The following is a 27,529-nucleotide window of genomic DNA, read 5'->3' on the forward strand; positions in this document are numbered from 1 at the left end:
CCCAGAGCTTGTCCCGGTGTGCGGGGGGGGGGGGGGGGGTGGCCCCTGAAGTCCAGCCCCACCTCCCGTGAGACGTGCCCCCCAGAGAGGGGGAGCCTGCTGCCCCTTCCCTCCTCCTGCCCCAGCTGGGAGCACGCGGCCCCCACGCGCCCCCTCAGGGACCCCGCACGCCCCAAGACTCTCCAAGTCGTCCTGCTCCTGAGAAGACGTGTTTGCTTAGGGCCAGGAATCCCGGGCTCGGGAAGGGCCTGGGCACAGGGCTTCCCTCTGTGGGGGCCCAGCGGGGAGCCCGGGCAGCCAGGCCTGAGGCCTGAGGCCTGGGTGCACCATCTCCCCCTGCTCCCCCCTGCCTTCCGGAGAGGGGCCCGGGCAGGGAGACCAGGGGCTGCTGTGACCGACAACAACCTTGACGTGGCCGCTGCCCCTGAGGCCAGCCCTCCCCCCAGGCTGCCTTCAAAGCCATTAAACCCGATTCCAGCCCCAACCAGACAAGTCCGGCTGCTCTGGACCCCTCTGGGGCCCGGAATCCGCTCCGGCTGCTCATTCGTCCCCACGAGGGGGTCCCTCCGGGGCCCCGGGGCCATGCGGCTGGCCCGCCCCACCCTCTGAGCCCCCCCCCCCCGCCCCGAGGCGGCTTCCTCTCTGGGCCCAGCACCCAGGGGAGGGCAGTGGGTGACTCGGCCCGTGTGTCAGGTTCCTCAGGTGCCCCTCCCACGCCCATCACTGGCCCCGGGCCCCTCGGAGGCCTCAGCTCGGCCACATCCCGCACTGCCCGCTCTGCCGGCCTCCGTGGCGGCCAGACCACCCCGAGCGTGGCCAGACGGGTGGGGTCCGAGGACAGAGCAGGTGGCCTGTGGGCGTGACGGCAGCTGGCCGGGGAGGCTCCTGACCGCAGTGGCGGGTACATGACCTCCCGGAGCAAAAGCTGCCGCCGCCCCGTCCTGCCAGGCCCTGCCCGGCCGGCCCCAGCGGAAGTCAGCCCGGGCCGAACCCGGCGCACTTCCTGCCTCTGGGGCGGCTGCGGGCGAAGAGGTGCCACCGGCCCATTCATTCAGCCCTGCCCTGCCCGGCGGGCCGCACCCCGTGACTCGGCCGGGCCCCCCCATTCCCAGGAAGGCACAGCGCCCGCGGGTAGAAAAGCGAACCCACAAGTGGTTTATTGGAATGGCACTGGTTTAAAAAACAGAATATTAAGACAAAAGACCTGGTTTAACGACAAACAGCCACCAGAATAAATACATAGATAGTCAATAACTTAGGGCAGCCGCGCGGGGCGGCGGGCAGGGAGGTCCCTCCGGGGGCAGCCCCGCCGGCCCCTCCTTCAGTCCTCGCCGCGGCGGAGCGGGGCTTCGGCGTCTCCTGCCGGCTCGTCCGTCCAGCGGGGTCCTGCGGGAAGAGGGGGTCAGGGCTGCGCCAAGCCGGGGCGGGTCCGGCCGGGTCCACCGGCGGCTCCCCGAGGCCGGCGGCGGCCCCGGACGCCCCCGCTCCAAAGGGAACGTCGACGGCGCGGTCCCCCGGCGTCGCCGTCCGGCGCACTCACCGCGGCTCAGGACGCGCGGGCGGCGCGGGGCTCGGGGGCGGCGGGGCCCGGGGCCGGGGCCGGGGCGCGGGGGGCCGGGGCCGGGGCGCGCTCCTGCAGGGCGCGGCGGTTCTGGAAGTCCATGAGCGCCAGCGCGATGGCCGCGTTCCAGCAGCTCTCGCCCGGGCAGCGGAAGTCGATCTCCTTTTGGTCGGTGGTGACGAGGGTGAAGTAGACGTGCTTGCCGGTGCGCTCCACGCAGTCCACCTTGAGCAGCGAGTGGAAGCGCAGCTCCTTGGGCCGCGCGCCGCGGCCGGCGGGGAAGAGGCGCAGCCGGTCGGCCGTGAGCTCGCCGCGCTTCCGCTTCCAGAGCTGCAGCAGGCTGCCGCTGCGCTTCTCCAGCTCGCCCTCGCGCAGCACCTCGCGCAGCACCTCGCCGGGCGCCCGGGGCACCGCGGGGCCGGGGGGCCTGGGGGCCGCGGGGCCGGGGATCCTCATGGCGGCGGGGCGGGGGTCCGGGGGCCGAGCCGAGCAGCGGGGCGGGCGGCGGAGGCGAGAGCAGTGTGGCCCGGCCGCCCGGGCGCGCGGTCTTTATAACGGCCCCGCCCCCGCCCGCTCAGGCCCCGCCCCTCGACACGCCCCCGGAGGCTCCGCCACTCACAGCCACGCCCGCAGGCCACGCCCCGCACGCTCAGGCCACGCCCAGCGGCGCCCCGCCGCCCTCCCGCCCGGGGTCACCCTTCCTTCTTGTCTGCAAACCGCCAGGCGCCCCTCCGACCCCCGGCCCCGGCCCCGGCCCCCGGAGGGACACGCGGTCCCCACCCCAGGGACCGGCCCGCGGAGGAAGGTCCTTCCCGCCAGCGGTGACTCAGCGCCCGGGGCCGGGAAGCACCGCAGCCGGGCGGACCCGGGGCGCCCGGATCCCCGCCCTCCAGGCGCGGACACCCGCCCCGGCCGCGCTGGCCGGTTCCTCCCGGGGCCCTTCCCGGGGAGACCCCCCTGGCTTCGCCCCCCGGACCCCCGGCCCCCGGCCCCCGGGAGCAGGCGCTCTGAGCCGGGGTCCGGGTGCGGAGCGGACGGGACACCGGGAAGGGCTCCCGCAGCCCCGCGCGGTGCCAGCGGACGTGGGGGAAGGCGCAGCCTCCTGTCCCGGCGGGGCCGCCTCTCCCCGGACCCCGAGCCGGAGGGGCGCGGGGCAGGGGCGGCTCCGCTGGGGCCGCACGTGCGGCGGGGAGACCGGAGCCCGGGGGGCGGGGAGGCCGGTCGCCGGGCGGAGGCCGCGGGGGCGGCTGAGTCATCGCCGGCAGCCGGCGCCCGGGCGGCGTTCATCACCTCCTTCCTTTAGGCTGAGCGGGAGCAAATCCGGGCGGCCCCTCCTGTTCCCAGGGCGGGGGGGGGGGGGGGGCAGTCAAGGGGATTTCTGGGGCGCACAGCCGCCGGGCCCCACCTTCCCACACCCACGGAAGCGGTGACCCGGCGGGAGTGGCAGGAGCGGGACGGGTCCCACTGAAACGCAGGTGCCGGCGCCACAGAATTAGGCATTTCCGCCGGGACAGCCCGGCCCGGGGCAGGAGCGGCCGGACTGGACCAGCCTCTCCTCCCCTCCCCGGCTCTGGCTGTGCCTCTCGGCTGCCCCTGACCCCTGAGGGTGGTCCAGACCCTGGAGGGACGTGGGGGCTCAGGTCTGTGCCCACGGCAGCCAGTGGTGCTCACTGTGTGGCTAGAGGGCTGACTGGGGTGCGAGTGAGTCCCCCGCTAAAGGCTCCACCAGCCTGCGGACCCCCCAGCACCGGGTCACCCCAGCACCCCGGCCCGTGCCGAGCTGAGCAGGTCTCAGGCTGCTGGGCAGACCTGGTCCTCGGGACAGTGGGACACCAGGCACAGACCAGGGGTGCTGCTGTCACCGTCCCTAGGGAGCCACTGTCTGGCCGCCACCCCCACCCCCGTGCCCGCCGCTCTGCAGGGACCCTCTGAGGTCCACCAGCGTGCCAGCCTGCCCCCCCCCCACCCCCCCAAGGGCCAGCTGCTGGAACCTGAGCTCTGGGCAGACTGGATGCTCAGCTGAAGGTCCTACTGTGCCTGCAGGCCCTTCTTGTCCTAGTCCTCGCAGGAGAGGGGTGCCTGCAGGCCGTGGGTGGTGGGGGTGCGGGGTGGGGGTGGAGCCTAGAGGAGCTGTCCTGGCAGGGCCCTGAAGGTCAGTGGGGTCCGTGTGCACACGCCCAGCCTCTGTGCACCGCCCCAGAGACCGCCCCGCGGGGGCACGCTCCCTGGGAAAGAAGCCCCAGGGAATGGGGAGACCAGAAACCAGAGGCGGGGCTTGGGGTGTGGGAGGGAGGCTGGGAGAGTGGGGCCAGGTCTCTCCCTCCTCAGCATGGGCCTGGCCCTCTGGCAGGGGTGGTGGTAAGCTGGGGGTTGTGCTGACAAGTGGGCGTTAGTGGGAGCTGGGAGGACAGGCCATGGGGTGGGGAGCACACTGCTCTTCTCAGAGGCTCCTGGGCAGGGTCCCCGGGGAGAGGACCCTGAGGGAGCCGGTGGGCACCGGCCAGGCCCACCCAGGCAGCCTCACTCCCAGCAGCCCGCCCAGGCCTGAGACCTGGGGGGTGGGGAGAGAGGAAGCGGGTTTGACCGCCCTGTCAGAAGCTGCTCGGTCCCAGTGCAGCTCGGGCCAAGCTGACCCTGGAGCGAGGGGAGGGCCGTGTCTCCGCCCACTTCCTGGGAGACAGAGGCAAAGTGCTGGTCCAACATCGTGGGGGTGGGGGCCCTCCCTGGACAGCCAGGAGCCTAGAGGACCATCAGGATAGCTGCCCAGCGGGCTGCCCCTTCCTACCCCGCCTCCCCCCCCCCCCCCCGGGGAGCAGCCGCCCAGGGATCTAGGCCCAGACAGAGCCCTGACCCCCCTCTCCACCACGGCCGGGCTGTGGGGCTTTTCTTGGGTTTCCTGGGAACAAGATGAGGGCCTGAGAGACTGGTCCGAGGTCACACAGCCGGCCAGCACGAGGCCAATCCGTCCCACCGAACCCCAAGGCCAGGCAGGGAACGGCTCGCTGCAGCTGGCTTCTGGGGTGGGGGCGTTAGGGGTGCACTGGGCTTCGCCTCCTCAGTGGGTATGGTCCGCGGGGACCTTCCCCAGGCAGTGACACTGGTCCTCGAACCCCTGGCAGTCCAGCTGGGAGGCGTCAGGTGGCCGTGAAGGAGGAAGACGCCTCTTCGAAACTCCGTGTGAGGTCACTTCCACAGTGACGCAGCCAAGCCCCGGGGCTGCGTGTGTCAGCGGTTGTGCCTGGGGTTGGGCACCACCCCCTTCCTGTGTGGAGGGCAGGAGGGAGAGCAGACTGTCTGCCATGGGGGTCCCCTGCCTGGAAGACCCTCTCCCCTGGCCCCCCCCATGGAGCCCTCCTAGATTGCCAGGGCAAACTCTCAGACCTGCTCCCACCCACCGGCAGGAGAGGAGGGGAGGCAGGGAGAGGAGCAGGGGAGAGGCCCACACTGCCTGGCACTGCAGCACCGGAGGCGGCCGGCTACAGTCCACTGGGCCCAGCCTGCGGTCCAGGCCTGCCCTCTGCTGGAAGGTGCAGCCGGGGAGGCGGCGGCCCAGGTAGAAAGGGGAGGCCGCTCCACCTGGCTCCGGGATCAGGCTCAGCCCGGCCTCCTCACAGCCCCGCCGCTGGAGTCTGAGGGCGGGCCCACCTCACCAGGCCCTGGGGGTCCAATGAAAGCGATACCCCAGTCAGCTCCAGAGACGCAGTGGCCACGTCCTGTTCTTCGGGGCCCCCAGGTGCTCAGAAAACGTCTTTGGGGAAAAGGAGGAACTAAAGTGTCCACCTCGCTGCCTCCAAGACCTCACTCTGGTCAGAGCCAGGGAATCGGGGAGACGCAGCCCTCCTGTGCCCCGAGGGCGCACTGTGTGCTGCGGCAGCCCTCGGTCTGAGCTCGAGGGGTCCCCAGCTCCTGGGGGAAGAGGTGGTTCCACAGGCAGGTCCCCGGCTCCTGGGAGCCTGGGAGCGGAGGGTGCCCGGGCTCTGCCTGCGTCTCCGGCCTGGAGGCGGTCCTGAGCCACAAGCCCCAGGCGGGGCTGGCGGCTCAGGGCCAGGCCTGTTAGGTTGCCATGGGAAGTAACATCCGGCCGCGCCCACAGCAGTCAGCATGGCCAGGCGGGGCCAGTGACGCAGCGGTGACACCTGGGGCGGGTGGAGCCCTGTCTGGGGCACCAAGGTGACTTGGCCTGGGGGGAGGGGTGCCGGGGAGCTGTCGTGGGACCTGGAAAGGCTGGAGGGGTCCAAGGCTGACAAGGTGCCTGGAGACCCTCACCAGCTCTGAGCATGAGCTTGGTGGGGGGTCCGGGGGTGCAGTCCTGCTGTTGGGGACCACTGCGTCTCTTGGTGGGGGGCCAGATGCTCCTCAGCCTCCCCTGCCCCCCAAGACCTGCCCTGAGGTTGAGGGAGAGTCTGCCCCCCGAGGAAGGAGGCTGGGAAGTCACTGACAGGAAGGGACCGAAGTCCAGGTGCGGCCACACTGGGTGGCGGGGCGGCCAGCTGGCGGGGAGCCGAGGGCAGCCCACATGGACGATGCCGGCAGGACTCCACGCCCAGCCCTGGCCCACCAGGGGCTCTGAGCAGGGGGACCGGGAGGGAGGGAGGACGGCCACCCCGTATTCCCTGCCACGGGCGCTCGGGAGGGAGACAGGACCCAGGTTCTGAGCGGAGGAGCCTCCTCAGGGCAGGGCAGTCAGCCACACTGACACGGGCACCGGCCTGGCTGAAGCCGAGGGCCCAGCCCCTCCCTCCCCGCCCACCTCCCTGGTGGCCAAGGAGCCTCAGCAAACCCCTCTGGGAGCAGGAGCCTGGGCTGAGGGGATGGAGGGGCCGGGCTGGCCCACCAGACGGGCCAACAGGAGTCGCAGGAGTGGGCAGAGGCTGCCGCCAGGCTGCAGGTGACCACGACTCCTGACCCCTGGAGAGGAAAGCCAGTGTTTTAAGTGGAATCTGCCCAAAGTGGGGCTTTTGAAAAAGGCTCCAATGAGGTGCGATTCACACCCAGAAGCCGCAGGTACCCACCTGTGTAACCACTCCCTCCCGAACAGGCCCCGCCCCAGCAGGTGCTCAGCAGGTCCCGGGTCCCAGAACCCCGTCCCTCGGGTCATGCTTTCCTGTGTTGTGGGGGTCCCGATGCTGGGGCCACTGTTGTGGGTACACAGCATTGCTAGCGCCCCACCTTTAACTGCTGGCACCTGGGGGAAGCAGCGAGCCCCTCCCAGCAGGATGCCAGGAGAGCAGAAAGGGCAGCGGGACCCAGGCCAGTCTGTGACAGGCAACACCCCGGCCCCGAGGGCCGCAGGGATGGGAGCTGGCCTTGGTCACCCTCCCGTCACCAGAAAGCTCTGATGTCTGGGCCCAGAGTGGTGGCTGGGCTGGAGGCTGGGCTGGAGGCTGTCCAGGGACCATTGGGGACAGAGGCACAGCAGCACCAGAGGGGGGAAGGGGGTCCTGAGGCCGGAGGCTGCAGCTCCCAGGCCCAGTGGGCCCGGCCAGGCCAGGCGGGTGGCCACCCGGAGTGCTACAAGCGTCACCTTCCCCGCTGGGACTCCGGGCAAACCTCCCATGTCCGTGACTGCCCAGCTCGTGCCAAGGCCCAGGGCAACCTCCACAGCGCGGCGTCCTGGAGGCCTGTGACGGGAGCGGAGTGGCCTCCCCCGGGGCAGGGGCAGGGCCAGGCCCCTGGCCACCGGAGACTGTCCGGGAGGGGGAGCCGTGGGAGGGCAGAGGACAGCGTCATGATGGCCTGGTGCAGGCGAGGCTGAGCCCGTGGGCGGCCGGGAGAGCCCCGCCTCTGGGCGCGGCGCTGGAGGCCCGTCCGTCCCCGTCCGGTGCAGGAACAGCCTGGCAGCAGCTGCGCCCCTCCTCGCCCCCACAGTGCCCGGCTCACACGGAGGGCGCAGAGCGGCCAGCACCGCTTGTCCTGCCACCTGACCCCGGCAGCCCACTGCCTCCAGCTTCCTGTTTACCTGTGGCGGCCCCACGGAATCCCTGTGCACACGAGGCCCACCCCTCCCCCCTGCACGCCATCACACCCAGAGACCGTCCTTCTCGTCCCCGGCACCCGTTTAGGCAGGAGCCGACCTGACCGGTCTCCTGGCCATTTCATCGGCGTGTGCCCCGGAGCGGAGTGTGTGCCGCCCGCAGCACACGAGGGCGGGGGCTCCGTCACGGGGAGCTCAGCAGCTGGCAGCCGCCCGCTCTCAGCCCGTCACGCTGAGCGGCCCAGCCCTCGTGACCACTCCGTTTCCGCTCCCCTGGCGAGGCCCCGTGTCCGGGCGGCGCGGCGCTGATGGCACGTGAGCCCGCCCGTGATTGGGGCGGTGGGGACGGCTCCCCCTGGAGCCCGGTTTCCTTGCAGACGGCCCGGGACAGCGCTCTGTGCAGCCGCTCTGACTGCAATGACCTGTGCGCCAGGTGCTCAGCCAGCTCCCTTCGAGCGCCCAGGCTGTGGGCAGCGCAGGCTCCTCTGCAGCCCGCCTGTGGGGGGGCATCCTCAGGCTGGGGTTCCCGGGGGAGCCCGCCCTCTCGTGCAGGGCGAGGAGCCAGCAAAGGGCGCCCCATGGCCTGGGGACCAGCAGGCAAGAACATGAGCCTGAGGAACAGGAGGAAAACCAGACACCGAGGTTCGGACTGGCCACACCTCGGGGTGCGACCACCCGCCCCATCCCCTTTCCCCTTTCCCCTGCCCCACAGAGAGACACCGGGCCCAGGTTTCACCGCTTTAATAGATACTCTAACTGTCTGTACAAATTGAAAACAGCATCTTCAGTTACAAATGTATCTAAGTAATAAGGCTGAGCACTCTCCAGGCCTGTCCGTGTGGCCCCGAGTCGCCGGCTGCAGGGACCAGGGAACGAGGTCACACGCTCGGAGCCCCACACGCCAGCCGAGAGCAGGTCGCTCTGAACCCAGGGCTTTAAGACACGATGGACATGGGGCTGAGAAACGGGCTAAGGAGACGCGACACGCACACACGAGGACCCGTGCCCGCCCAGCCCTCCCACGGAAGGCGGGCGCACGGCACGGCCGGCCAAGGAGCCCGTGTCCGAGAGGCGGCTCGCCCAGCTGGCGTGGCGGAGGGCGGGCTTCCCGCCTCAGGCCTCCTCCCAGCCCTCCCAGGTCTCCATCACAAACATGGTCTCAGAAACCTGAAACAGGCGCCAGCACCACCCGAGGCTCACAGCACGAGGAACAAATAAATATGGGGACGCACCACACAAGCCAACGCCTCAGCACTGTGGGCGCCGGACCCCACCCCACCCAGGAAAGGAACCGAAGGAAGAGCCGGCAGCACGGACGGCTCTGCGGCCCGAGAGGCCAGACAGGACCCGGCCGGACAGAGCGTGTGGTGTCTTCAAACGAGAGGGAGCAGAGCTCCCGGACTTCTGTCCTGGGCTCGGGGACCTTCCCACCCCACGGGGTCTACGGGCCCCCCAAAGGTGGGCCTGGGGAAGTCTACTGAGCTGCACCCAAGGCTGCGGAGGGTGCGGGATTAGATTCAACCTCCTACTTCTGAAACGCGTGTAAGTGGCCGCTGTACAGGTTAAGCAAAATAATAAGGAAAGAGGAAAACGAAGCGAAAACCATGCACGTGAAGAAGGCCGGTGTGGGCGTGCCGACAGGTCGCTGCTCACTGCTGCTTGCACTCCGAGGGCTGGCTGGGCTCCTTCTGTCAACGAGAGACAAGACTTGTGGGACCGTCCACGCCCCCGCCATTTCCCACCAACACCACGTGTGCAACACGCTGTGGCTGAAAAAGTGGTTACTGCTAGCGGACTTGTAAGAGTACCAAGTCCTGCTGGGGTGGCTCAGGGGTTGAGCATTGACCTGTGAACCAGGAGGTCACCAGATTGAATCCAGGTCAGGGCACAGGTCCGGGTTGCGGGCTCGATCCTCAGAGTGGGGTGTGCAAGAGGCAGCGGATCCAAGATTCTCTCTCATCAGTGATGTTTCTCTCTCTTCCTCTCCCTTCCTCTCTGAAGTCAGAACATACACAGTTTATAAAGTAGCAAACATAAGCCAACTGCCCAGAGAATGTCATAGCAGAGCTGCCTCTTCTGTTCCAAGAGGCCTGAGACCCTCTCGTTCTGGGCATGGCAGCAGGAGGCCCGGGCAGAACGGCTCACTCGTGAGCAGGTGACAGGAGACCCCGTTGGCAGGCTGGAAGCAGCTGGGAGCTCTGGGTGCCCAGGCACTGCTCAGTGAGTCCTGACGGGCTCCTGTCCCAGCCCCACGCCCAGGAGGGCTGCCTCTCCCCTCCTTGATGATGAGTGCCCGCAAAGCCATGGCTCCAAGATCCACAGACAAGCTGCGCCCCCCCCCCCAGGAGCTCCAGGGGGGATGCTAGCCTTTCGGATAAGCTAGGGGGGGTCCCCCACCCTGGAACCACTTCAGTGTGACGTGTCGTGTGCATCCCTGCCACTGAAACCGCACGCGCCCCTGAACGCGGTGGGGCACAGAGCAGGCCCCCATCGTCCGAGCTAAGATTGCCAATCTCCCTGCACCCACCGGCCCGCCTATGGACTCAGCACCCGGGCTGAGAAGCAGCACCTGGGACCACACCACCCACACCCTCAGGTGGGAGCTGGGCTCCAGCTGGCCTTTGGAATCCCATTTAAGGGCTGAGAAAGGCTCGTAAGGGGGCATACAGACAAGCAGCAGCCTCGGACCCTGGTCCACGCTCCCGATGAGAACACGTAATGGAAAGAGCACAGGACATGCCAGGACCCACAAGCTGGCCCCGTGTCTGCCTAGCTCTGCCCAGGGCTGGGGGCCCGCCCTGTCACATGCTCACCCGAAACACCAAAACCACAAGCCTGACCAGCGGTCCTGGCCGAGAGCTCGGCACCAGCAGCGTCCTTGCAGGGGGACCGTGGGCCGGGCCCCGTGCTGCGGCCGAGCAGAGTGCTCAGGGAGCTGCGGAGGGGACACAGCGGACTGTATCACGCAGGGAGCACGAACTGCCCGCTGGTCCACAGGCAGCCCCAGCGTGGCTGTGGAGACGGGGGAAGAGTCTGCACCCACACCAAGGCCAGGAGGGCCGTGGACACAGGACAACACGGCTGCCGGCCGAGCCTCCTGCTTCATGCCAGTGTGACGGCAGTGTGGCCACTCCACGCCGATGATCAAGGGAGAGGAACTGGCGTTCCAAAGGCACAAACTTACAGTCAAAAACCTGGCGAATCCCGGGACCAAAGACGGGTTTGGGTGGCTGACAAGTGCCCGAGCAGGAGCGCAGAGACGCCCGCACCGCTGTGCACGGGGCGCTGTGGTCACACCGCTCCTCTGCTCAGAGGCCCAGGCTGCACAGCTCGTGACGCTCACAGGAGCTGGCGGGGGGGAGTGAGCTTCGGGCACAACCTGGGAGACAAGCTCCTCAGACATGTGGGCGCAGTCATGCCAACACGCAGGTAGGTGATCAGCCCTGCCCTAGCTAGCGCCCAGACCTACCTTCAGCCCAGTCTGCGCCCCACGAGCGAGAAAGGACAGTGCAACCGACCCTCTAAGGCGCCGATCTGAACTCACACCAGCACCTGCGCCTCCTACAGGGAGCCCCGGTCCCGGCTCTCACAGGCACGTCCTGTCTGAGCTGCCTCTGGCCATAGACCCCGACTTCCCAGAAGGCCCCTGCTGCCTTCGTGCCTGCCTCCGGCCCCAACACCTCCCCCGCTGCGCCCCAGCCCTGGCAGCAGTGAGTGTCCCAGGCGAGCCCAGAGGGAGCACGGTGACGACGGCCCACAGGGGACAGTGGCCCTGGCTTGCTGCTGCTCCTGCTGCTGAAACCAACAGCTGACCTGGCATTGAGTGAGAACTGCAGCGACCGCAACACACGTGCTAATGCCACCCCACACGGGCAGTCGCTTTCCAGATAAGAAACGCACAAGCTCCGCCACCTCACTGCCCACTGGCTGCACACGGACAGATGCACACCCAGGAACATCGCGGGGTGGCACGGGCACAGGGCCTGAGGGAGCGGCAGGGGCGGGGAAGCGTGCCGCCTCCAGGAGGACCGCTGGCCTCTGGCTCTGTGCCCTGCAGACTGCCCACCTCCCAGGGCCTCCCCTGTCCTCTTCCTGGAGGGCAGTCCTGTCACCGAGAAAAACGCCACACCAGTTGCTCCTTGGCTGCGTGGTCAGCAAGAAACCCTGGGCTCGGCAAGCAGGAGCCATGCGTGGTCGTGGCCAGCTGGTTCGCTGGGCACACAGAGCCCCCCACAAGGCGGCTGGTCAGGAGGCCGTGTCCGCCTGGCGCGTGCACCCGCACAGCAGCCTGCTCTGCCCCAGTCACAACAGGCATTGTCATAAAGCACAGATCGACAATTTGGAAGTTAGGAATGAATGGAATTCCACCTTACCTAGAAACGCATGATTAACAGACAAAAATTACACCTAAACAGGGAGAAAAATTGAAAGGCACGGTCAGCATGAGGAAAACGAAGGCACGCCATCTTACAGGAGGGAGCAGCCCCGTCTCAGGCACGAAAGGGCTGCAGCGAGGCCGAGAGCACAGCCTCCACACACAGCTGTGCTGGCTCCTGCTGCTGCTCTCCTTTGCGCACACACTCTGGCAAGTGCCTCTACAGAGGTGCCCTCTGACAGGGGACAGGGGGACGTGGACAGACGGCTCACAAGGACAAGCCTGAGTCTGACTCACGGCTGACAGTTCCAGCACTCACAGCACCACCCGCTCCCAACAGACACCTCGAGACGTCATGGGGTGAGTGCCACAACCCTCCACCTCTGCCAGGTCATGTGACCGCGTGGTGACAGTGCCCCCAGGACACAGGACGTGGAACAGGACAGACACCAGAAGGAAACAACAGGAGCCAAGCGCCTGCTGCCAGTGAGACAGGCAGAGAACACATCTGGGGCTCGGCGTGGCAGTGTCAGGGGTCACCACCACCCAGTCTTGTTAACTTAGACACCCCGCAACTCCTGTCCCCCAAGGGTGACGCGCTCACAGCCGGCCCCAGGTCTGCGTGCCTCTCCGCTATGGCTCAGAGGCGAGCACAGGGGTGTATGGAACAGCTGCCGTGATGGACAGGCCACCCCAACACAACGCTCGTTCCGGGGAGCACATTTACACCCTGACCCCTCGTCCCCGCAGGCACTCCGCAGCGAGCATGGTTCACGGACACGCGGTGCGGACAGTGACAGACGGGCTCTGCACGCACAGCCACGGGCACACTGCACCGGGAAGACGGGGACACGCACACGGGGAACCAGAAGTGCGCACTGCCCAGGCCAGGTGTCGGGAGGGACGACTGCAGAGGCTCCTGCGCAGACCAGAGCGAGTCCCAGGAAGGCCGCCCTGCAGTCAGCACCAGGCAAGTGGCAAAGCACCTGAGTGTGAGCCAATCAAGAGCAGGAGCACAGCTCCGGACTTACAATAAGTTAACGGGGCTGTCCACTCATGTTGTCACTTTTAAAAAAACTTCGTTTACTTTAAATTATGAGAAATCTAGCCAGTTTTTCAGCATTCTCACCCAAGTACAGGTGGTAAGTTACACTTACGTTTTCGTTACGCTATTTAAAAATAACACCCTGCCCCCCACGAAGTGCCATCTTCCCACCTCTCCAAAAGCAAGCACCTGAGTGCCTGTGCGTCAGTGACAGCGTCCCCGGACGGGACCAGAGGGGCACAGCCTGAGGAGCTGGGGGCAGGCGCTGGACACTCGCCCGCCGTCCAAGGCGCCGAGCAGTCCCGCCCCAGTCCCCGACACCTGCCCGCGTTCTAACTGGAGGGAGGGGCCACGTCGGGCTCCTCACCGATGTGGGCGGGCGTGCTCAGCAGCACAGCGCACGGTCGCACAGCCCCAGAGCAACTCACCTTGAGGCCGGCGTCGGCATCGTCCTCTTCTTCCGCCTCCTCGTCTCCTTCCAGCTCCTGCGCGGAGGATGGACAGGCATCACTTCCGCTCGGAGGAAAGCAACCGCTCCCCACACTACTGACCCCTCTGGACTATTCCGTTCCCCGTATCCTCTGCTGCTCAGCCCTGCAACCACCCTCGCGCTGCTTCTGTGGACTGAACCACCACTTCCTAAGAAGCATTTCATCAGCCAAACATAGGGTCACCGGGACACTGCGAGGGCATCTGCCACCTTCCTGCCGCCTCACCGGGGCCCACGTCTGACGTGCCACACCAAGGGATGTCACCAGGGCCCGGGGCCCACACGCTGTCCCCCCGCCCGGGGCACTGAGCTGCCACATACAAGCTGGCCTTACCTCCTCTTCTCCTTCCTCACCTTCTTCAAACTGAAAAAGAAGGGAACACACGTTTAGGTTTTGAAAGGCCTGAGGAAGGCAGGCCATCCTGCTCGGGCGGAGCACAAGGCAGCATGACCAGACCAAGTGCTGAGAGGCCACCTGCTGCTGGCAGCCTGGGCACCAGCGCCATGGCTGGCTAGGGCCAGGCTGCAGGAAGGCTTGCTCCCAAGCCCTGCCCATCAATGGGATGCCAGTCGAGAGGACGAACGGGGGTGAAGAGGGGAGACTGCCTGCTGGGGCTGGCCCAACCAGGACACTGTCATTTGTCTCCGACCGGCTCAGGGGTGGGCTTCCGAAGCTTCCACACGCACCCTTTCACGGGCAGCCTTTGGAGATCCGCAGAGGCCTCTCAAACCCGTCTCACACTCGGCAGAGCTGGTCCTATGTGGGGCGCACAGGCCCAGGACGAGCCCAGAACTCCCGCCTCCACTTCTTCGTGTGACCAGCACTTCCTAAATCTCAGCAAGCACTTGTGGTGGCACAGCACAGGCCAAGCTGTGGACACGGGCCCAAGCCCACCACGCCCTCCAGCCTGGACCACACAGCCCAGCAGGGCCTTCAGCACAGGAGTGGGGGGAGCCGGCCTCGCAAGCAAGGAAACCTGAGGCACCAGGAGCCGCCATCGCTCTGAAAGCAAGGGATCAGCATCACCGGAAACGCCCCGGAGCAACATGCTGCACAACAGAACTTGGTGCCCAGCCCACGTGGCTCAATGGGTTGAGTGTCGACCTATGAGCCAGGGGGTCAGGGTTTGATCCTGATCAGGGCATATGCCCTCGTTGTGGCTCAACCCCAGCATGCGGCGTGCAGGAGGCAGCCAATCAACGATTCTCACCATTGGTGTTTCTCTCTCCCCCCTCTCCCTTCCTCTCTGAAGTCAATGATACAGTATATATGTTTATATACTTAATGAAAAAGAACTTTGTGGCCAATAATCAGGACCCATGGCAACCTGGGTTCTGGAGGAGATGCCTCAGGTGCAGACCCGGGACTGGCAGTCCTGGGAGGCTGGCTCGGGGCCACCCCCCACTCTGGCTGGGGAGGCTCCCCTCCGTGAGCGACCCTTCTGAAAGAGCGGGCCCACACCCGAGGTCACAGAGCCACAGGCCGGCACGAGTCGGCTCTGCTGCTGCTGACTGCGTGGTGCGGTCAGACCTCCGTGGATGAGGGTCCCTCCTGTTTGGCAGTCACCCAAAGCTTACAGGGACTGCCCGGACGCTGCCTCCCCCCTGCGGTGACCTCTCCTCTCCCTTCGTCCCCCCAACACCACCAGCAGCGCCCGCATCCTGGGCGGGCTCCGCAGACACATACATTGTCGTCATCCTCTATGGCCTCCCCCGTGAAGTACAGCACGGCCCTCGGCACTATCCGCTCACGGAAGAAGTGTCCAATCTCAAAGTCAGAGGCTAGCGTGAACTCGGAATCTTCATCCTGAGAGGGAAGCTGCACAGTCACTCCCTTCAGTGGGACTGGCCCACATTCCCATGTCCCACCCCCCCGTCCCCGTGACAGCACCCCGAGTTCAGCTGCTTTAAAGGCACAGAGTGCAATGCAGGAGGCAGAAGTGCAGCCATATGGGCAACACGGGCTGTGTCCCAGGGCAGAGGGCAGTGGACACAAATCCCCCCCACCCCCGCTTCAGGGAAGAGGAATAGATCGCAAAGCAAGTAGGTATCTAATTGGGAAACAGATCTATCAGCCAAGCAGGAGCCCTCAATAACGTCACAAATCTTACCAGCGATTCTCCGTCCCCGGATGCTAGAAAAAACAGAACACACCGTTACACCGAGCAACAGAACCGCCCAGCAGAGCGCCTCCAGCTCAGCTTTAACCTGTGCCTCCTGGTGGGCACCCACAGCACCCATGCCCGCTCCCCCGCACCCCAGGTGGGCACCCAGCTGCAGGAGGCCAACCCCGAGGCCCTGACAGCTGTTTAAACGTGAGCAGGTGCAGGCGTGCCGAGTGGCGCGGACTGTGGCCACGGAGCACTGTGCCGAGTGGGTGTGACTTCCGTCCTGCAGAGCCTCGGGGGCCGTGTGGGAGCGGAGGGCAGGGAGGCTCCCAGAGGTCAGCACTGCGCTCCGTCTGCGAGGAGGCAGGAGCGAGCATGCTGCCCCCTTGCTGCGGGGGAGAAACTGCCCTGTGGGCCGGGGCATTATCCCTGCCCACCCAGAGCACCTCAGCTCCACACGAACCATGACGCTGAGTCGGTTCCACACACGACACAGACTGTGCTGGACTGAGGGTGACGGCAGGTCAGGAATCAGACCCGCCCTCAGTGAGGCCAGTGACATTCAATCGATCAAGGGATTGGAATCCCTAATCTCAGCGGTGCTGGCCCGAGACCCTCCCTGAACTGCGGGCCTCATTCCTGCCTGTCCATCCTCTGGAGTCTCCGCCTCTCCCCAGGCTGTTTAAGATTCAGGGCCTGGGGCCCCGGGCTCAGGGTTCGGGATCAGCCCACGGACCTCCCCAACTTGCCTTCTGGACCCGTTTTGTAGGTTTAAGGACAGAGGCCGCTGGGCTGGCCATTTTGTTTCTTTCATTTCAAAAATCACTTCATCCATTCTGATGTCTTTTTGGCTACCCCTCCCTGCCCCACTCGCACCCCGTTTTCATGGAGCTCATCACGGGTAGGGATGTTCGTGTGATTGCTGTGACCACAGCAACATGGAGCCATGACGCACATTCCACAGAGCTCGCCCCATGAGGAGTGCAGTCAACGCTGCCTGTAGGCTTGGAGCCGTGCTGCCACCAGTTCTCGGGACCACCCACAAAGGACCAATCCCCCCGCCCCCGGGTCTCCTTGGTTCCATTTGACCTCACCAAGTATTTTAAGGAAACTCCCTAAAATCAAAGCTCATCTGTGTCCTGACTCCACACAGGCTCCGAGGGACCTCCCACTCAGGGACACTAAGGGGCCACGTTTATGGCTGTTCTCACCCCCCAGCCCGCTCAATGGCACCTTCTGGGCCCCAAGACAAGCCACAGAAAACATCCACAATGACGAGGAGACAGGACAGCATGGGGAGCGGGAGCGGGAGGAAAGGGCACTGGGCTCAGAGACAAGGTCAAAAGTAAAGGCTCAGCCGAAACCGGTGTGGCTCAGTGGATAGAGCGTCCAGCCTGCGGACTGAAGGGTCCCGGGTTTGATTCTGATCAAGGGCATGTACCTTGGTTGTGGGCATATCCCCAGTAGGGGATGTGCAAGAGGCAGCTGATCGAAGACTCTCTCATCAATGTTTCTAACTCTCCTATCTCTCTCCCTTCCTCTCTGTAAAAAAAAAAAAAAGTAAAGGCTCAGCCCGAGGAGCTGCTGAGCACTGCGTGTCCTGCGGCAGAGCTGGCAGCTCACCGCCAGCTGGTTTGCAGGGGGAAGGCGAGCAATGGGTGTCTGCGCGTGAGCACAGCAGCTGCTCCGCCATCACGTCCTCTCAGGGTCCGGAAACGACCCTCAGATGTCCGGTAACTGCCTCTCGGAGCCAGAGCTCGCCTTCCCGCTCGGACCGCCTTCATTTTACCGCTCGGGGCCACCACGCAGAACGGGAGCTTCCAGGCTCTGCTTCGGGCCCACGTTCTCCCGATGGGGACCCAGACACCGAGCACCACGACAGACACGTCTCCAAACGCCGGCCCCACCGGGCCCGGGTGAGGCAGAGGCGGGCAGCTGCACCTGTGACGGCAGTGCGCAGTGGCCGGTGCCACAGAGCCGAGCTGCGAGCAGCCTGGGACAGAGGGAGGCGTGGGAGGGCCCCTGCAGGCACTCGGAGCTTTCTACAATGGAGCTTGGGGTGCTGTCTCGGCCTCTCTTCCTGCTGCAAGGACCCCTGCTGCCCCCGGCACCCCGTGAGCACAGTGCCTGTGGCCAGCGCCGTCCATTCCCTTAGCAGCCAGCTCGCCTGGGGACCAGAACTGGACTCTGAAGCTTCGAGCTCTTACAGAGGCACAGGTCCCGCTATCCAAAGCAGAAGGTTCCTATGACATGTTCTTAGGCGGCCAGCGGAAAGCCAAGCAGCAATTATCGTTCATTTAGGTGGAAATGTCTTCAGTGTTCTCAGAACCAAAAACCAACCTCCAATCACACCAAATCGCACCCAAAGCCTAAAGCAGCCCCGGCACGAGGTGAACACAGAATGCCGTGATACACACGCTCTGCACGCCTGCCACCCAGCGCATTTTACCCACGGGTCCCCGCTTGGCTGCTGGCACCAGCCCTGGCAGCTTTCAAGGCGTCCTCAGCCTGCACGATGAGGATGGCGGCTGCAGACAGGATCAGCGCACGCACTGTGTCTTTCTTTTGCTCACGAGGATGGAAATCCCGCCCGACCTCATGAGCGCGCCCCCCTGCGGAGCTCTCAGGCTCTGCTCCCACCTCAGTGTGCGTCCTGCCAACAAACGCGCAGGGTCACGGCAAAGCCCAGGCCCCACGGCCAGAGCTGGGGCTGGGGGCGATGGTGCTGAGCGTGGTCGTGGGAGGGGCTCAGGGTAAAATGCCCTCTGCTCGAGGTGCCCGGCCCAGCAACGACTTGTGCAAGAGGAACGCTGCGTGCTATGTCCCTTCTCGCCTTCTCCTGTAAAAACCAAAACCCTCTCCCATTTCTCGGGTCAGTGAGAGGCGCCGCCCTGCAGGTCTTTTGTAAGAGCCAAGCCGCGGGACAGGGGCTTCTGGAAAGCAGGGCCACCTGCCATCAGCCTCGTGGCCACCTCACCTTTCAGCGGGCTGAAGAAGTTGAAAAAGGAATCATTGGGGACTTGCTTGGTGATGGTTCTGACAGTGCCTCGACCCTTGTGTTTCTGCTTTTTCTTGATGGTTTTGACGGTGACATTTTTTCCTTTCTTCCAGTCAATGGTGCACCTGCAGGGGGAAAGATAGCCGTCAACACACTCCACAAGAAGAGCCGACATGCGGTAACAGCACACTACGCTCTACGCTGAAGCTGAAGCTTCACGAACCCACCTGCAGGCACGTATCCACACCCAGGAAGCTCACCTGCAGGCAGACCGAAACCGGCAGCCTGCCTCACCCTGACCTCACCCGGACCGGAAGCACTGCCGCCAGCGCGGCTTCTGCAGCCAAGGGCGCCAGCGCCCTGGCCCTCCGCGGGCTGGAGGCATGTGTGTGTCAGCCCAGGCTGCAGCGTGTTTCCTGCAAAGAACCCCCAGGCACCTCCAGAGCCGCTCACTTGCTGCCCCTGGACAACCCCCCATCCCCAGGAAGTCACCACTCAAACCCCAATTTCCAAGGCAACTGAGCGGGACAAGCTGGAGAAGGGAAAGTGGGAAGGGCCGTGCACAACACACAGCTCCTGGTATGCTGAGGGCGGGCAGGGCACAGCGAGCGTTCTCACCGCTGAATCACCGCGGACCAACAGGGAGCGCCTGGCAGCACTAAAAGCCTGGAGAGCCACGCCCATCTCTCGAGGGCTGCTCCGGGCCATGGCCCTGTCTCAGCTGCCCTGGCCATGTGAGCCCAGCCGGGCCTGAGTCTGAATCACCAACAGGGAGCGTTGTGAGGACGAGCACTAGGTTCAGTGAGTCAAGTAACGTCTTAACCACTAAAAAACAAGCGCCAAAGCACCTCACACGCCCGAGAGGAGTGACTCAGACCACACGCTCTCCCTGGCGACCGGCACCCTGAGGCCGCCAAGGTGCACATCCCAGAGTCCAAGGACAAGCACGGCGCCCCAATCTGCAGAGCAAGCCGCTGGCCGCACTGCCCTGTGCTGACCACCACCACCACCACCACCGGGCTGACGGCCACGCCTCACTGTGGGGCCTGGGGAACCGACCCCCTCCCGAAAACGAGGGAGCCAGACCACTGCCCCAAAGCCTTCACTTGCAACTACGTGATCCATCCCTCAGCGCTGCCATCACATGCGCAAACAGAAAGCGACTTCCTCGTGGTCTCCTGGCTTTGGGCAAGTTCCAGACCTCCAGCTTCAGCCCGTTTCTCTGACAGAGTCCTCCGGCGACTGGCGCTCCTTACCCGTCACAGTCGACTATCTCCGGGCCTTCGAAGGAGAAGGGGTCGGCCTTGTCCGGCTCGGACTTCATCTTGTACGTCTTGGTCAGCACCGAGTTGGTAAAGTAGTCGTTGGGCTCAAAGTGGAACTCTAGCACAAAAGACTGAGACAGAAACGCAGAGTGAGCACAAAAGACCGAGACAGAAAGTCAGAGTGAGCCCTGACATCCAGACACCCAGGACGGACTCGGTAAGCCACAGTGCTTCCCGGACCAGCTCCCTCAGCAGCACACACAGGCAGTAGCCAACAGCATGGCGACGGAATGAGAAAAAAGTCTTTACCGCCAAAAGCAGCAGCACAAGGGGAAGCCAGTGACTGGGCGGGGCGGGGTCTGTGCGGCTCCTCCTGTGGAGGGGGAGTGCTTGGTGGGTGGAGGGTCTGGAGGGAGAAGCTGGGCATCGACAGCCCGCCCTCTCCTACTCTCTCCCCCGGGTACAGGGTCCAGGGTGCGGGCAGAGCTCAGCTGTCTGCTCTGCGAAGTGGCAGGACCCCAAGGGGGGAGGGCAGTAAACACAGCACCCCAGGACAAATTCCCTGCAGCCACAGAGCAGTCTGCAAGCTGGGACAGAGCCGCACAGGGAGAATGGACACAGTGTGCAGAGCAGCAGTCATGGCCTGCACGGAGGACACGGACACTCAGGAGCACGGAGCAAATGAAAAGTAAAAACGTAGTCTACTCCTGTTCTGGGAAACCAAGAGCACTCACACAGGTAAATAGCTTCACAAATTGTTTTTTTTTTCTTCAAGTTTTGGGTTTGCAAATTTCCAGTATGTTTTTTGTATGTCTCTCTCTCTCTCACACACACACACACACACACATACACGCACACACACTAGAGGCCCGGTGCACAAAATTCATGCACGGGGGTAGGGGGGTCCCCCTTAGGGGATGTCTAACTACCGCTCACAATCCGGAACCGCTAGCCCCTAACTGCCACCTGCCAGCCTGCCTGTGTGCCTGATTGCCTAACTGTCCTCCGCCCTGCCAACTGCCCGCCCCCCACGGTCTGGTCACCCCTTACTACCCCCCTCTACCCTCCCCACTGCCAACCTTGTCACCCCAAAGCCTTCTGTTTAGTCGTTTGGTAGTCCCTCACTAACTCCCCTGCCGGCCTTGTCGCCACAGGCAGCCTACTAGTCATGATGGCATCCTGGACACGTTGCATATTCCTCTATTATTAGTCTGACTCCAGAGAGGAAGGGAAAGGGAGAGACAAACATCATGATGAGCGAGAAATCACCAATCAGTTGCCTCCCGCATGCCCCCAACTGGGGATTGAGCCTGCAACCCAGGCATGTGCCCTGGACTGAACTGAACTCAGGAAACCTCAGTCCACAGGCTGACACTCTATCCACTGAGCAAAACCAGCCAGGCCTATACATTTTTAAAAAATATATTTTTATTGATTTCATAGAGGAAGGAAAAGGGAAAGAGAAACATCAATGATGAGAGAATCATGAATCGGTTGCCTCCTGCATGCCCCACACGGATTGAGCCCGCAACCCGACCACCGGGACCCCAACCAGTGACCTCGCTTCCTGGATTAACGCTCAATGGCTGAGCCACACTGGTTGGACTGTAAATAGCTCTCTGAAGGTGACTAGGCAATATCTAAGTAAGTAATGAAATAAAGACACCGCCTGTGACCTCAATACTGTCCTGAGGAAGGCCTTCTACTCGAGGAGATGTTGAGTGGACGCAGGAAGCTGTGCACGTCCCCTCGCCTCCGCCCGCTGACCAAGGACAAAAAAGCCTGTGCTGGTGAGTAAGGAGCGTCGGTGAAGCCCAAGTCGGGGCTCAGACCGCCGGGGGCAACCCCACTGCTCAGAGCGCTGTGTGGTTTCGGGAAGTTTCTGCGCTTTCCTCACCTGTACAGTGAAAATGACACCCCCTCCCGATTGAAGATTGATCCATGGAAGCAGCACTCAGAACACAAAGGGGAGTGAGACAGGGTTCTCCGAAGAAGGGGTGAAGGGAGAGAGGCCACGACAGCACGAGAGCACAGACGGGGATCAGAGACGGGAGCACCAGTCAGTGCTGGAAGGGATGGCAGAGGGTCTGGCCAGGAGATGTCCCCTGACCTTTCAGAGCCGTGGGGGCTGGAGAGGAAGGATGGCCAACAAAGACAAGACACTGGTCTGGCGGGTCCAGGCTCAGCAGGACAGGGAGGCAGCCGTGGGAACCGGGTCCCAGCATGAAGACGGAGATGGGAGGGACCACTGGGCCATGACCACAACGTGGGCCCGCTGGGCAAACGAGCGTTGTGTGGGATTCGGTCCTTCCGCACCCAGTCTGTCGGGGAGAGTTCTTCCCTTTCCCCTCCCCGCAGGTCCTACCACCCAGTGTCACTTCTCTTCTTCCCGTTTTCTGACTTTCCCTTTCCCGAGGCCTGTTTATCTAGAGCAGGGGTCTTCAAACTACGGCCCGCGGGCCACATGCAGCCCCCAGGGGAGTCTGATCCTGCCCGCCAGGTTTTTTGGGCAGTGAGCGCAGCCAAGGTGTTACAGTAGGAATTAGTAGTTCATATAGTCTGGCCCTCCAGCTCTCTGAGGGACCGTGATCTGGCCCCCACTTTAAAAAGTTTGAGGACCCCTGATCTAGAGTAACCCAAAGGCACTGGGGTGAATTAAAGTGTCTAATGGACCAACAAAAAGGCCCAAGGGTGAGGCCTCCGCCTTCGTGCCCGATCCCACACTTGTTAATGGTGATCTCTAACCAGCAGTAGAGTCGCTGCTGCTGTCTTTGCCACAGTCATGCCGAGACTAGAAGATTCTCTGTGCTGCTTGGAATTATTCCAAAATAGAGATCAATAAAAATCGCTATTACAAAAAGGGAGTGCAAAGACATATTGCCAGCAGGAGCAGACTGACAGCCTCTGGGCCTCACTGATGCTCACCTCCACTGGCCCAGGCATTCCACTAACAGACTGTCAGAAGCTTCAACAAAGATCCGGGTTCCAGGACGCTGACCACGATGCAGCCATTCAGAGCGGGGCGGGGTGGGCATACAGGGAATGCTAAGGAACCATCCACCCCAACAGGTGCAGGAAGAACGCCGTCCCGCCCAGCCGAGCGCGTGGTGTGGAAGAGCAGCACACAGTGTCTCATGCCCTCACTTCACGCCCCTGGCTGCCTGCCGCGTGGGAGCAGTGGCCGCGGAGAGGGGAAGGGAGGTGGGGGCGGGGAGGGCGGGGAGGGCGGGCACGGGGCGCTGGGCCCTCCATTCTGAGGCTGGGCTTTCTCTTTGGGCTCTAATGTCCTAGGTGTTTCAGACACTTGACAGGACGCGGCTGAGGGAGACGGGCTGGGGCATCTCTCCAGGCGCTGGAGACCGTCTGATTTCCTAAGTTTCCAGAGTGAGCACCAGGACCACGAGGGACACTGGCTCATGGCCTCCCCCCTCGGGCTCTTCTCCTCGGGGAGCCACATCCGACACATTGCGAGAAAGGAAGGGAACCAATGAAAAAGGAAACACCAATAAAGTGAATCCAGATGAGTGACAGGCGAGAAGGCAGTGGAAGGAAAAAACTTGCGGAATCTTAGTGCTCACACGGGAAAGAGCATTCACATCTATCAGACCGCCATGGCCACAGGTGGTCCCCGGGGGGCGCCCTGGCAAAGCCTCTGCACAGAGAGGAGCCCAGACTGGGAGGGGCTGAGAGGAGGGCCCAGGCTAGCCCAGAGGCTGCGGGAGGAGGAAGGAGTCGCCTGGACACCAGAGCGGCCCTCAGCCTGGAGAGGCATCTGTGGCTCAGGCCCACTCCTCACCTGCAGAGGGAGGGCGGATGTCACCCCCGGAGCACAGCAGACAGGGAGGGGAAGGGACATACATAGGCATGTCTCCCTGTCCACCTGCAGCCTAAGGAAGAGAATTCCCAGTCACACTGGCCCCGTCCCCTACCTGGGCTGGTGCTCTGTGACAGGAGGGACAAAGGCCAGGCTAGCTCCTGGCCAAGGCCCTCAGCCCACAGCCCAAGTGCTGTCTCCAAGACCCGAACCTGAGAGCCACCATAAGCCAGTCAGTCGCGTGTCGTGGGAACTGCTGTGGCGCTTGTATGGAGCCAGACGAACAGGCCACGAACAGTGCTCCTGTGAGCCGGCTCCCCAGAGAAGAGGGAGGCTGGCTGAGCCTCACTGGCAGGCAGACCCCCACACGCACTAACACTCGGTGACCTGGAAAGGGGGGTTTGTGACAAGTCAGGGCAGGGGATCATATTTTCAGTCTTATCTGCATTCGAGGATATGTTTTTATTGCTTTTTTAGAGAAAGAGGAAAGGGGAGGAGGGGGAGAGAGAGAGAGGGAGGAGCATTGATGAGATAGGAACATCAACCAGTTGCCTCCCGCACACGCCCTGACTAGGGATCCGACCTTAGCCTGGGTGGTGCCCTAACTGGGCATCAAAACCACGACCTCTTGGTGGACGAGATGAGCTCCAACCCAGGCCCGGGCCAGGCGCTCTGCAGGTGCTGGGGGAGCAGACACCTGGGAGGTCCCTGTCCAGCGCTGCTCACACCCAACCAGTCTATCCTCACCTCCTTTCAAACCATTTCAAAGACACGAGATCCTCAAAAACCCAGGAGCCACTCAGGGACAGGATGGCAGAGGCACAAGCTAGTGAGAAGCCACGGCACCTCAGTGGACACCACGTGGGACGGAGGAGTCCAACCCTGCCGGGCTCCTGCACCTGCCTCCCCTGCCAGGCGGCCCGAATCCTCAGGAGGCATCTGGCTCATGTCACACACGTGGGTGATGGGCTGCCTTCTTGCCTGGACCCAAGCCCCTCCTTCACCCTCCGTGGCCTGACGCCCGACCCCCCGGAGCCCCATCGGCACTCACCATGGGCTGGCCGGGGTCTGAGAACTTCACTTTGATGTCCTGCAGGTGCTTCAGGATCGGCTCGTCGTATTCCTGCGCACAGAGAGAAGAACCTGAGCTTCTGAGACCACACCGTCCCTGCCGAGCTGCTGCTGTGTCCCTTTTGGGTGGTGGACGCGGGGCCCTGGTGGGTCCTCTTCTTGCCAAGGAATGACTCCTGGGAGCCACCCAAGCTGCTGCCTGACAACTGGTCTGAGGGGCAGCGCCTTCAACACCGAGACCAGGGCCTGGCTGCTCTCACAGTGCACAGTGCTGGGACTCAGGGGCCATCACCCAGCACTCTGATCCTGAGCACTCTGAAGAGACAGAATCACAGAATCACCTGGATCAACCAAACTCCCATCCCACCGCCATTAGCAGGTGGCACTAACTCTCCCAAATCCACAACACAGCCACGAGGCGTGTCAGAGGCCTGCAGCTCAGGGATCACACGAGAGCTTCCAACACTGGCTGCACACTTTTACTCTGAGTGTCACTCAAATGCAGTTTACCAACGTCTTCCTCTGAGAAAGTCCGAGAGAGAACAGAAAAGGAAGACGAGACTCGAAACCCACAACCACATCCTAACCGGAAGTGCTCCATCTGTGTGACTTCTTGATATTACGAGAAGGGAGGAAAGAGAGGGAGAGAAAGAGAAACATCGATAGGGTGCCTCCCACATGCACTCCGACCAGGGATCAAACCCACAACCTTTGTCTGTGCCCAGGTTGATGTGCCAACCACTGAGCCGCACCGGCCAGAGCAAGCAGTTATTTCTTTACCCCTGAAGCCTGGGGACTGAACTGAAAGATCTCTTGAGGTTCCACCAAGTTCTAAGAATCGAGCCTGATAAATATCAAGTTCCCAATATCAAATTCTTTGACATAGACATAGAATAACCAAACAGCAACAGCGAGGCCCATAGCACGTCTAGACAAAAAGTCACGGCAGTTTGAGATGTCAGAACTGCCTCCAGAGAACACCGGCTCAGACTGCACGTCACTAGTGTGTCGTGTCTCGTGCCAAAGGCCAAGGGGAACGTCATCACCAGCATGCTGCTGGCGAGCTGCCCTCATGTGGGACCGTCCACGTCTCCCTCACCCGCAGTGCCCTCTGCCATGTCCCGGCCATGAAATGACACCATGCCCCTCCGGCCTCGAGGACAAGAACTCCGCGGTGGTCCCAGCTGAGCCCCTGGTGACAGCTCCGAATAGGACCACAAGCCCAGCCCTGGGCACGGGGGGCTGAGCGGGAGCTGCTGCCCAGACCCTCTCAATCCTCCTGCAGCACCCGCTCTGCCACCCCCATACCGAGCACCGAGCACTCGTTGCGCCCATCTTCTGGAATTAACGTCTGACCCGAATGGCACCTCCGGCCACAAACGCTGTCAGGTCAGTGCCAACGACCTCTCCCTCTCCCTCCTATGGAGAAACGCTCTGGACACGCCAGCTGGTCTTCCCGCAGCTTTCAGACGCGCTGCACACACGGAAGTAGGCGGTGACCCAGAGGTGCTGGGGGAATGAAGGAGACGCCTCTCGGAAGCAGGCCTAAGCTTCCTACTGCCCTCAACACCAGCCACGCCACCCCAGCACCCGGAGCCAGGTTACAGCCAGTCACCTACTGGCCCCAAAGCCCCATCACGACAAGCCTGCCACACACCCAGCAGCACGGTACCACCAGTGGCACACCGGAAAGCAGTCCCTCAGGCCCACCCAGACCCGAGAAACCAGGCCTGCGTGCCGCAGGGATGGCACACCCACCGAGGTCTGAGAGCACCACCCAGTCCTCTGCGTGGGGACTTCCCGCCCCGGGGCACCCCAGAACCTGGGAACTTCTACCGACACCTGGGACTGCCAGTGATGTGGGGACAGAGGCATTGAGGCTGCTACTGAATTTTGGTTTTTTTTTCTTTGCTATTGTTTTAAAAGTTGCCCAGGTGCCCGGATGGCATGGCTCAGTAGTTGAGTGTCAACCTATGAACCAGTGGTCTCAATTCAATTCCCGGGTTGTGATCTATGATTCTCTCTCATCACTGATGTTTCTCTCTCTCCCCCTCTCCCTTCCTTTCTGACATCAATGAAATCATTTATTTTTTTTTTTGGGGGGGGGGGGGACGGGGGTGCCCAGGTGATTCTAAAAAGCAGCCTGGGTGGTCTGCACAGAGCACAAAATCTTCCCAATGAGTTTCTGGCGCGTGGCAGGATCTGGTTTTCCTAAACCCGACCTGAACTTCTGCGTGAAGGGGCTCGGGCGGGAACACAGGCTACAGCAGGCACGTGCTTCCGACGCAGCCTGTCAGCTGAAGGAGAGCAGGAAACGCACCCTCACACCCTTTCCTGAGTCTCTGCCGTGGACACTGCCCGACGGGCCTGCTTCACGGTTCAAATGCCCACCGACGGAGAAGTGTGACCAGCACGTGTTAGCGCGCGTGTGTACGTTCACAGCCCTCACTGGCCCCGTCCACATCAGTGAGCTGGAGAAGGGCTGCCTCGCTGGGTGATCAGGGTCAGTGCACAAGGCTGCAGGTTCCGTCTCCAGCCGGGCACACACAAGGGGCAACCCATGAAGGCAGAAATACGTGAACAAACTGATGTTTCTGCTTCTTTCTTCCTCCCTCCCTCCCTCTTCTCTAAAATCAATAAATTAAAAAACAAAGACAAAAAAAAGCCATGAACTTTTTTAAAAAGGAAGAACAAGAAATGGAAGGGGGCTGGAACCTGCTGACAGGCTTTCTGGCTGAGGCCACAGCCCTTCCCAGGAGGCGCGGCCGCAGGGCTCCAGCAGCAGTAGCAGAGAGGTGTGACTGGGTCCGCACCAGAATAGCCCTCCT

General features: G+C 63.3%; 2 protein-coding genes across 6 annotated transcripts in view; both read right to left on the reverse strand.

Moving 5' to 3' along the window:
* Nucleotides 1-1,132: 1,132 nt before the first annotated feature.
* Nucleotides 1,133-2,100, reverse strand: PHLDA2 (pleckstrin homology like domain family A member 2). The gene is made up of 2 exons (XM_084907104.1): nt 1,541-2,100; nt 1,133-1,386 (listed from the first exon to the last, which is right to left on the reverse strand). Exon 1 carries the CDS (start codon nt 2,015-2,017, stop codon nt 1,547-1,549), a length of 471 nt encoding a protein of 156 aa, XP_084763230.1. The 5' UTR covers nt 2,018-2,100; the 3' UTR covers nt 1,133-1,386; nt 1,541-1,546.
* Nucleotides 2,101-8,260: 6,160 nt separating this feature from the next.
* NAP1L4 (nucleosome assembly protein 1 like 4) overlaps nt 8,261-27,529 on the reverse strand; it is a 31,967-nt gene continuing 12,698 nt past the window's right edge. For 2 of the 5 annotated variants that reach the window (XM_084907083.1, XM_084907084.1), the window contains exons 8-15: nt 24,682-24,753; nt 19,808-19,947; nt 18,531-18,676; nt 15,557-15,579; nt 15,133-15,264; nt 13,780-13,809; nt 13,384-13,440; nt 8,261-9,223 (exon numbers count right to left, since the gene is read on the reverse strand). In XM_084907083.1, the coding sequence (XP_084763209.1) occupies nt 9,185-9,223; nt 13,384-13,440; nt 13,780-13,809; nt 15,133-15,264; nt 15,557-15,579; nt 18,531-18,676; nt 19,808-19,947; nt 24,682-24,753 (639 nt within the window). In that variant the 3' untranslated portion in view covers nt 8,261-9,184. Of the gene's footprint in view, nt 9,224-11,908; nt 11,943-13,383; nt 13,441-13,779; nt 13,810-15,132; nt 15,265-15,556; nt 15,580-18,530; nt 18,677-19,807; nt 19,948-24,681; nt 24,754-27,529 lie in introns of all 5 variants that reach the window. The other 3 variants (XM_084907087.1, XM_084907086.1, XM_084907085.1) reach the window with 3 other exon arrangements.

This window comes from Pipistrellus hanaki, assembly GCF_964339955.1.
Source record: "Pipistrellus hanaki genome assembly, contig: scaffold_39, whole genome shotgun sequence".
NCBI classification, from domain to species: Eukaryota; Metazoa; Chordata; class Mammalia; order Chiroptera; family Vespertilionidae; genus Pipistrellus; species Pipistrellus hanaki.

Bases quoted from the DNA above. Each gene is read 5' to 3' on its own strand.
- PHLDA2 (XM_084907104.1), bottom strand. From the start codon at position 2,017: ATGAGGATCCCCGGCCCCGCGGCCCCCAGGCCCCCCGGCCCCGCGGTG.